This window comes from Streptopelia decaocto (genome assembly GCF_964273445.1).
Source record: "Streptopelia decaocto genome assembly, chromosome: 15".
Classification (NCBI taxonomy): domain Eukaryota; kingdom Metazoa; phylum Chordata; class Aves; order Columbiformes; family Columbidae; genus Streptopelia; species Streptopelia decaocto.
The window spans coordinates 5680175-5690276 of NC_138670.1; the positions used below are offsets into that span (position 1 = coordinate 5680175).

Below are 10102 nucleotides of genomic sequence, written 5' to 3' on the forward strand. Positions count from 1 at the left end.
TTCTTGTCTTGCTTCAGCTGGTTCCCAGAGAAGTAACCCCTTTTTTTTAGAACCAATGCCTGGAAATGCGTCTGGAAAACCACATCAGGATGCTTTTTCTACGTCAGCTCAGTAATATTAAACAGCAGTGATCGGAAGCATTAGTGAGGACAGGAATGTCTGCGTTCAGAGGACTCAAGGTACTGGACTGAGTCCAGAGAAATTAAAAATGATAATAAGCTGCTTTTTTAAAATTGGATTTCTTTTTTTACATAGAACATTTCAGCATTAACCAGTTGTTAATGTGTAGTTTGGAGATTTTAGGCACTGACTTGTACCAATCATAGTTTAAAATATCAGACGAGCTCTTTTTTTCTTTTAGGGAAGAGCGGTGTCTGAGTAGAGCACAATGGTTGTTCAGTTGAGTGGATTGTTGGACACAGCGAAGTAAAATCTTTGTTTCCCTTTTTTCCTACCTTCCTCAGGAGTACCGTTCCTAGCAAAGATCTTAATGCGGACTTAGCGAGGTCCCTCCAAACCAGGAAATATTGCACTATCAGACTCTACATCCAATTTTGTAGCTAGTGGAGAAAACGTGATTGTCTAGTGTGTGCTCTGGGTGGCTGTGTGTGCAACGATATTGCTCTTGAGCAGCTGATTTCTGTATGACTGGGAGGCTTTAATACATTTTTACCTGAGCAGAAGGCTGTGAATGTGTGTCGGTCCCTGCCTGCACCGCGGTGTTCTGCGCGGTGTTCTTTGTAGGGCAGGGACGCTTCTGCCATGTGAGATTAATGACTGTTTTTTCTATAGAAAACTCACTGCTGGGGAGACCTTGGTTCCATCCCTTGTATCAGAAATGCAGGAAAGAGAAAAATAAACCTGGTATGATAAGATGAGTGGATGCCTCCTCTTCCTTTCTGTGGTGCAATGCTGCTGCTCAGAGCAGGGAGCAGAGTTTTGGGGCACTGGTACTGCAGGCGGCTGTGAGATGGGTAGGGGCTGCTGCTCCCTTGGAAATCCCTTTTGCTGGGCTGGTTCCTGCGTGTGCTTTGGTGCCCCTGAGAGATGGGCTCCTCAGGGTGCTCTGGTGAGCAATATGAGTCCTGGCAGCGTTGTTTGAAGCAGGATTTGTTCTTGTGTCTTGGAGTACGATGGAAGAATCCTATTTGGTTCTGCAGGGTGCTGAGACTTGGGTCCTTCATACCTTCCTGAGAGTGCTCCGGGATGTGTTGGTGGTGACCCCAGGGCAGGAGTTCATGGTGCTCTGTGCACGTCTCTGCTCAGCCGGGAATGGCTGGTGGAAGGAAAACCAGATGGGAATGCCAAGGCAGATCCCCCAACGCAGGAGTGCGGGGCAGCACGTGTCCCCGGGCACTCAGCTGCCCTGTTGGGCAGGAGCTGCAGCTCGGTGGCAAAGCTGCCTTCAGAAGAGCCAGGCCTGGCTTTGGGTGGCCACCGGGGCCAACTCTGGATCTTTGCACTGAGGAATTTTACACTTCTTGGTTTGGGGAGGGAGAAGAGACGTGGGTTTGTGGGGCAAGGCTGCGCTTTGTATTTTAGAAACTGCCCTAAGGACCCGTCACTCAAGCCAACATGGGCTTTGTTGTTAGTAATAATAATATAGGCAGTGTGTTGCTCCCCTCGCCTGGCTCTGGGAGCGAGGAGCTGTGCCTGCTGCTCCTGCTTCCCCCGGAGTTCAGAGTCGGTGCGTGGAGCTCCCCTGGCTCTCTGCCCGCTCTCGCCGTGCCCGTCCTGCGTGTTTGCCCTGGGACCGTGCACTCGGGACCAGCCCTGTGGGCGCTGGGGCTTCGCTGGGGAGAGGGAGCTTGGCGGGAGTGAGGGAGAGGGCTCGCAGTCAGTGTGCAAGCGCCATTGTTTTGACACAGACACATATGGCGCCGTCAGAAACAGCAAAAAGAAACCCCACAGCAGATGCTGCCAAGGCAGAGAGCTGGCAGTGAACAGCCAGGCCTGCAAAGTGCCTGCTTCCCTGTCGCTGCATGGCACGCCAGCACGGCACGGTCTTGCCGGGGATGGCTCCACGCATGCCACTGCACCTCGGGACTGGCTGAAGGCGGCGTCTGACGGTGGCCGAGGCGCTCGGACCATGCATGGGCTGGGCAGGGAGCTGGAGCCATCGCCAGAGGCTGGTGCTGCCTCAGCGGTGGTGCTGGGTGTCCCCACCGCGGTGGCTGCCGTGTGGGCACAGGCGTGCTGGGGAGCTGACGGCTTCCCCCGCTGCTCCTCCAGCCTGGCCCAGGCCCGGACCCACACTGCAGACCAGCATTCCCTCTGTTTTGTGCAACATCTCGGCCCATGCTCCTTCCCAGCGCAGTTGCGGGTTTGGATGGAGAGGGAGGAGATATCCCAAGCTCCGCTCTCCCCACCCCTGAGCACAATAACAGCAGGTATTCCCATAGCTTATTTTGTGTTTGCTCACGTTTACCGAGGCATGCAGCAGCTCCTGCCGCGCATTGCTGACCTGACTGGGAGATGGGGTGGTCAGGCCTCCGTGACACTGGCTTGGCACTGCCACCTTGTACAGGGGCTGTTCAGAAATGTGCTGTTGTGGCTGTTTCTAAGGTCAAATTCCTCGGTACTGACCCTCTGCAGCTTCCCCTGGGGTGGCTGGAGAACCGGCTCTCGCTCTGCCCCTCCGTGCTCACCCTGCGGAGCAGCCGCAGCGGGGACGGGGCACAGAGACGGGCACTTTGTGCTGGGTTGGGGCAGAGCTGGAGCTGAGGGACCAAGACAGCCTCAACGCAAACGGGCTGCATCTGCTTCTGTCTGATGCAGGGACGGTGGCTTTTACCCCGAGATGCTATCACGGGCCTTTTCTAGCCAGGTCTTACCAAGCTGTAGCACAAGCTGTTTGGGTGGGGAGGGTTTTTCTTTGACCACTTCCAGGCAAAATGGGATTTTCGGGGGCCTGTGACTGCAGAGGACTTGACCCAGTGGCAGATGTGGTCCCTTCTGCTCCTCCAGCTGGAGAGGAGGAGTGGGGGGCTGCTGCTGGCTCCCCGCTGCCGCGGCCGTGCACCCCAAAACTCGCCCTTGAGGTGCAGAACCACGCCAAGCCCTGAGCTGGGGACTCACGTACGGGCCCTTCCTTCTGTGCATCAGCAGAGGGAACGTTGCCTTGGATAAATTTACATATGACTTGGCAAAATGTATGTTTGTGTGATTTCTGCAGGAGCAGCAGCCGGCTCTGCTGCTTGCACGTTGTGGCGGTAATAGAGGTGCTTGAGTTATAGTGAAACTTATTTCATTTTACAGCTCCTACAGCGTTAACAGATGTACAGGCGTCTGATCCAATCATGCAGCAAGAGATTTTGGGGCCAGTTCTTCCAGTTTTGACAGCATGTAAGCTAGGAGCAGCCATACATTTTACAAACAAGAATAAACGACCCTTAGCAACATATGTCTGTGCTGGCAGCTCCAGCGTCATCATAAATAAGGAGCCCTGCTAGGAAGGACTGGATCTGGGCTCCGCAGACGGTCAGGACGGACAAAGCATCTGCCTTCCTCCCGGGATATTAATGAGGCACAGGCGCTGGAATCCCTGCGCTGTACGGCTGGAGTTGCTGGGTGGGGACAAAGGACTTGAGGAAACAAATGCTGACCCAGAGTGATAGAGCTTTATTTGTTTTAAAGCCTGTATTTCATTTCAGTGACGCTTTGCTCCTGCCCGCTGTCTTGCCAGGCTCTCGTGCTGCTCTGTGACCAGGGACCTTGCGGACGGCGCTCAGGAAGGTCCCTTTTGTAGAGCCGAGTGCTGTACGATGAGGTGGGGAAGCAAAGGACAAACTCTGCACGCTGTGAAGTCTTAAGGGGCCAAGTGTGGCCCCTGCGGAGCTGAAGCAGCCCCTGGGGCTGGGAACGTGCTCAGCCCAGTCTCTGCTCAGGCCTATATTTAAGCCTGGCCTTCTGTGCCTGGCTTAACTGAAACCACAGGGTCACCCCAGACACCAGCCTCCCTCTGCTTCAGCCTTGCGAAACAATTGCACAGACGTCTTTGGGTAGAAAGGGAGAGAGAGGGAGCTGAGTGTGCCCTAATAAATTTAATCTCTACATCATGTTAAAGTGCAGTAGCTAAATTTATTTCTCTTTGCAATCCAAACAATACCAGCTTTGGTCCCAAAACAGTAGTGAGATTTTCTTCCCCCCAGCTGGAAAAAGAAAATACTATAAATCCATCCTGGAACTGATTTATATAGCATTCATGAAGAATTTATATTGCAAAGAATTTTATTCAATTAAACTTGAAAAGCCTCTAGATTCTTAAGGTTCAATAGTGATCACTGAGACAGAGCTATCATAAAACTGGATGGCCTGTCTGGAGCAGGCATTGAGAAAATGTCTGATGTGACATTGCAGCTGACGGTACAGTCCAAATCAGGAGCATTTGTCAGGGGGATGTGTTACAGGCTAAGGCTTGGAAAATTACTCTGTGAAAAATGTGCATTAACAATAGCCATGAAATATCTGTTAAAAAAAAAAAAAAAAGGTGAATAATGAGACAGCACTATCTATTAGCACTGGGCATTCTTCACTCTGACCCCACTCTGATTAAAAAGTTAGCACCAAAGCCAGTCTCTTTTGGGAGCAAGTTTAAGCTTGTTTCTACTTATAGAAGAGAGGAAGCTGCACAACTGGCTGAAAAGCTCCCAGTACTAAAAGCGGCAGCCTTGGTGCAGGACGAGCACCCTCGATGTGCAACCACCCACCAAGGAGGGAGGGGAAGCCTTAAACCACCCTCACGTGGGTTCTTCCCAGTTACATTTCCAAGCTGGAACTGCTTTGGACTTCACTGTGGAACTGGAATTCTCTGTATTCTCTAAACACCGTGGGTGTAATGCACCACTGGCTGTAATGCACTTGTTTATGTGCCGAGTGTGATTTTTGGGCAGTTTTCAGTCCATCGGGAAGCTGACAGGGAGGATGTTGTCTCTGTTGAAGCACTGCACTCTGCTATGGTGATATTAGCAGACAGGTTCTCCAAGCTCTAGGACATGCTCACCCACCCTGCTGAGGGCTGAGGTCACCGCGGCCGGTATGTGTGACACACAGACCCATTTGGGTGTCAGCCTCTCTTGCAGCTCTAGCTGAGGAGGTGCCAGGTCCCTGCTGCTCATCACAACCTCTTTATCTGCAAATTTAGTGACTCGAGTCTCAGAATCACCTCGCCTGCACGTGACCTGCAGGATTCAGCCCTTCCCACTTCAATACCTCTGTCCTGCACGAGCCCCGTTCCTGGCAGAGGCCACACAGGGCTGTCAGCACAGAGACATTCTTCACATGCATAAAGAGGAGCAGCCAGAGCCAAGGAATTCTTGGTGCGTTCCTGTAAATCTACCCAGCTCAGCTCCAGCCAGGGCTGACGGATTGAAAGCAGCTCAGAAAAGAAAAGCACGCTGGGCTCAATATTAAAGTGTGACAGTTAAGGGCCCTTCGGTACAAGTAAATCATATTTATTATTTCAAAGCTTGCGGACCGATTTCCCACATCTCCCCACAGTTGCTGTTTTGTACGAGCATTATTATGACTTACAAAGAGAAGTTGATAGTTTTCTCCTCTTCGCTCCTCAGAGTCCTGTCAATGCCTTTCCACAGCACCTGCTGCTGCCCCGGGAAGTGAAAACATCTCCAGAAATCAGCTGTGGGTCTCTGGAGCCTCCTGCCTGAGCCCCAACCCAGGGCCAACAGTAACTCTGACAGCTGGACAAGGCCCAGCTCTGTTCTTCACAGCATTTATGAACAAGGTCTAGTTACTGAAGCTGGAAGTTCTTGGCAGCTCACATTTCCAGTCCGGGCTTGTTCTCTTTCCCTTCCTTGATGGGGAAAGCAGAGAGGATTTCACTTCCCATGACCAAGGAAACAAAAATTCCCGGTCCCAGTTACGCTTCAGGCTTTATATATATTTTCTCTTCCTTCCCTTCCTTCATTGCAGCATAACGTGCCAAAACGAAGAGATAGTCGCTCAGTCTGAAAAGCAAAGGAAAATCAGTGAAACCCCTTCTCCCACCAGGTGCATTTGTACCCAGCGATGTGCGACTACACAGCAAAGCACGCGGGATCGCAGTGGAAGAACAGCGGCTAAGAGACCAAAATGGCTTTTCCCTCCGCACCACAGCACTGTCCACACACTCACAGGCCTCGCAACGAGACTTTTTAACAAGCTGCTCATTGATCCTTCAAAGATCTTATTCTAGAAGGGAAATGTTTTAAGAAGTGAAACCCCGTGTTTTCATCCCAAGACCAAGGGAGCAACACCAGGCACACTTCAGTAGTATAGAGTAGGGGTTTGAGATTTGTTTTTTTCACCTGTTTAAATATTTGGCCACGTTTGGATCAGCTTCTCCTGCTTGTACTAAAGGCACCACACTAGAAAAAGAAAATGACAACTTTAACATATTTATCTTTCTGGCTCCGAATGCACAAAGGACTGCGATTTGTGGGAGCACCAACCTTCACACCCTGACCCATTACTGTTTCCTTCCCCGGGAAGAACTTGTGGTAGCCAAATGATGCCACTAATGTTTGTCCCTGTTCTGGGGGCTGCAGCTCCACCCATGTGCAGGACACTCATCAGTGGGTGTCACTGAGCAATGTGAGCAGTTTGTGGGTGACCAATACCCTTATGGACCCTTCTTTTGTTGAGGGAACAGAGCTGACCAGGGCACAGCCCTTTCTGGCTTTCTTTTGACAAGAAGCCACTGACTGCAATGTTAGATTTTTGAAGATGGCGCTGCTGCAGCGTATCTTGTCAGAGCAGCAATCCTTGCAGCACAGCACACCCACAAAAATCCGTGCAGTAGAGAACCCCCAGCAACTCAGAACTGTGGATGAGCAGATTCAGGCTAATGGAAGAGACTTTTCAGTGATTTAGTAACGAGCAGACGGGGCAGGGTGGGTGAGAGCTGGCATGTCCTCAGCCACTAAAAGCTTCCCTGGATCTCCCACCTGCCGGTACGCAGCTTCCAAATCAGCTACAAGCTGAACACGTAGATGTGTCTCAGCATAAACCTGTCTGGTCTTTCTGAAGTTCTTAGCTTGGATGACCCAGTTCAGGGCACAGAAGAGATTTGCTTTTGCTCACTACACTCCTGGAATTTGACTAATACAAACATACAAAGCCTGACTCAAGCTCCAGCTGGCACAATACAGCCATGGTTGATTGCTCTGACTGCAACAATTTGCTCTCATAGCATTCTCATCACCTTTTATCAATTTCTTTCTGTTATGCTACAGCCAACACTCACCACCTTTCAGCTCTGCGGCAGACAGCTCGGGAAAAATGGAGAGCAGCGCTGCTTTTACCTCCTGACTGCAACAACAATGGAACAGCGCATCAGTGTCTGCTAACAACAGATACAGCCATCCACCTCATTGTCCAACCGCCGCAATGCTTATCACATCTCACACACGCACAACTGAACCCTGTGTTACAGCTGGGCAGCGGGGAAGAGATATCTGAATGCGGTAGGATGTGGAAATTTAACTCAGCCTCTTCTCTGCTTTTCTTTTGGTATTTGTCTGTGCGAATAACGGCCTCACAATCTGTTTTCCCATGCCAAGTGGTGGAGCAGATTTACTTAAACAAAGCAAGGTCTCCCTAGTCGGCGAGAGGCACAACCAGAACTTACAGGCAGGATGAAGGCTCGGAGCGGAGGAAGCTGCTCCGAATAACTGTCAATCCACTGCTCCAGCTCCAGAACTGGCTTCTCACTAAAAGATGTTCGTTCTATAGAGGGAAAAGAAGAATCAGCTAAAAGAAATATAGAAGTGATTCCCTCTACAGATAGAGCTCTAGTTTCGTATTTCTTGGATCAGTAAATCCTAAGAAAGCATCCCAAAAAAATCCTGCTAGAGCAGGGCTGGCTCCCCGTTCGGCAGCCAGGGCCAGGTGTGGTGTCAGGCCAGCGCCTCAGGCCAGTTTACACCACTCAAGTCACACACGTAGCAGCTTGTGGGACTGAGTGTGACTTCATTCGCGTGTGACTTCACTCAGCAGCAGACAGAGGCTACGGAGCAGCCCAGACCATTAACACCATGCAGCATCCAGCACCAGTGCAGGGGGACAGCCAGGATTCACCACCCGTTATCCCAGGAAAGCTGTGGTTGGACTTACTCAGGTGAGCCTCCCTGGCCGAGGAGAGAGGCGTCGCAATGTTGGAGCCCACGTCCTGCAGCATGCACTGGACCTAGACGTGGCAATCGGGACAAAAATCAGAAGCGCTTTCATTAACCGGCCTTTGATGCTCCAGTACAACCGCAGCGAGCTCCGGGAGGCGACAGCTGGTTGTGCTGATTAAAGAAGATCCTACCCTTGTTGTTCATCATCCCTTGGCCTGCTGGCAGGGGGGATCAGATAAGTACTCCCTAATTGCTTTATGAGAAGCCAGATTAGCGCATGTACTTGTTTTCACTGGCACGTCAAACCGCCCTGGCTGACTCTGCAGAAAGCAGACTGGGGAGCACTCACATGATGCCTTTGCTGGTGGAACATGGAACCAGTAACCTCTGGAAGAAAGGCAGTGACAAACAGCTGCAGACAACGCTGGCTCCATGTCACATCTACTTCCAAGAGGGACAACTCTCCGCAACTCAGGACACCTGACAGGCAGTCTGGTAAAGCTTTTTGAAGTCTCTGATTAACTCGTTCAGAGTTTTTGTGCACAGCGACGCTAATTAGCAGAACCCACAGATGGCTACAATGGGAGCTGCCTCCCCACGTGGTTACTTTGCCCCAAGTTCAAATCTGAGGCTGTGTGACAACATGACTTGTGTCCACAACCGTGTACAGCAACAGGTCTGAACAGATCTAGAGATCTGCTTGTCTGCCCACAACTAATCACTTGATCTACCAATTTCCATCTTTGGTTAAAGAAACTTATTTCTTAGAGAGTAATCAAGGATCAGAGTCTTAAGTATTTACTCAAATACTTAATTTTATTTATTAAATTCTTGTATGTCAATGGGAGCACTGTGTCCAAAATTAAAGAGTGTAAGAACACATTTCAATAGCATTGACGAACTGGCCACACTGGGTGAGGATTATCATTATACTCACTTTGTGAAGCTGCTCAACAAACATGTGGCCCTTTTCCCTGCTAAATTCACCAGCAAGCCTAGGTTTAAGAAAAAGCAGAATTCGTTAGAAAGGGGAAAGTCACCACAAGTGTGCATATGTTTTACCACATGAAAGACACAGAGTTTGGATGCTCTGGCTGTTTGTCAGGGCAAGTCGCCAGAGAAGTCGGGGCACAGGGCATCCCCTTCCCTCCCGCAGGTGGTGGGGCCAGGGGAGAGGGTGTTAATGGACCAGGACACCCCAAAGACCCTGCAGAAGCGGCTGTGACAGTGTCACTGGCCCCGGTGCATGGGGAGGGCCGGGGTGCAGGCAGCCCTGGTGGGGCACGGCCAGGCCTCCACAGCCCCTCACCCGGGATGGGGCCCTGGGGCCCGGGGTTACCCGATGGCCGAGCTCAGTTCGTCCGTGGCTCCCAGGGCCTCGAAGATCCGGTCGCCCTTGGGCCGCCGTTCCCCGGTGAAGGTGCTGGAGAAGCCTTTGGGAAAGGCCCGGGAGGCGCTCAGGGCTGGGCCCGGCCAGGCCGAGGGCCGGGGGTCGGGCCGGGCTCTGCCCCGCGCTCCCCCGGGGTCCCCCCCGCCGCTCCCGGTCACCACCTGCGTCTCCCGTCCTCGTGTAGATCCTCGGGGCCCGGTCGCTGCGGGTGGAGGAGCCGCCGTCGGGGCTGCGGGAGCACAGGCCGTCAGAGGGGCCGCCGGGCCCTGCCCTGCCCCGCCCGGCCCCCGGCCCGGCCCCGCGCTCACCTGCCCGTCCCGCTCCGCTGCCGCCGGCCCAGCGGGCCCCGCAGGCCCCGGCCCGCCGCCGCCGCCCGCCGCAGCACCGCTCCCGGTAACATCGCTCGTAGCCGCCGGGCCTTGACCCTCCGCGGCCACCGTCCTTCCTTTCTCCCACGCGCGCTGTCACCCGAGCGCCACACCACGCGGCACCGCCGGCTTCCGATTGGTGCTTCTCGAGTCCCGCCTCCACCAGGTTCCCAGCTATTGGCTAGAGAGCAAGGAGGGTGGAGCAGCGCGCGACTCCTATTGGTGGG

The 10102-nt window shown here is 52.6% G+C and overlaps 1 protein-coding gene across 2 annotated transcripts; it reads right to left on the reverse strand.

The window, feature by feature from the left end:
• Positions 1 to 5437: 5437 nt before the first annotated feature.
• Positions 5438 to 10006, reverse strand: MMAB (metabolism of cobalamin associated B). Of its 2 annotated transcripts, none has more exons than XM_082066527.1 (9): positions 9816 to 10006; positions 9669 to 9736; positions 9457 to 9550; positions 9055 to 9112; positions 8113 to 8185; positions 7628 to 7725; positions 7244 to 7304; positions 6306 to 6365; positions 5438 to 5966 (listed from the first exon to the last, which is right to left on the reverse strand). In XM_082066527.1, the coding sequence occupies exons 1-8, from the start codon at positions 9905 to 9907 to the stop codon at positions 6352 to 6354; spliced, it is 558 nt and encodes a 185-aa protein (XP_081922653.1). In that variant the 5' UTR covers positions 9908 to 10006; the 3' UTR covers positions 5438 to 5966; positions 6306 to 6351. The 2 variants fall into 2 exon arrangements, with proteins under 2 accessions (XP_081922653.1, XP_081922652.1); XM_082066526.1 differs by having other exon boundaries at positions 7244 to 7308.
• Positions 10007 to 10102: the final 96 nt, after the last annotated feature.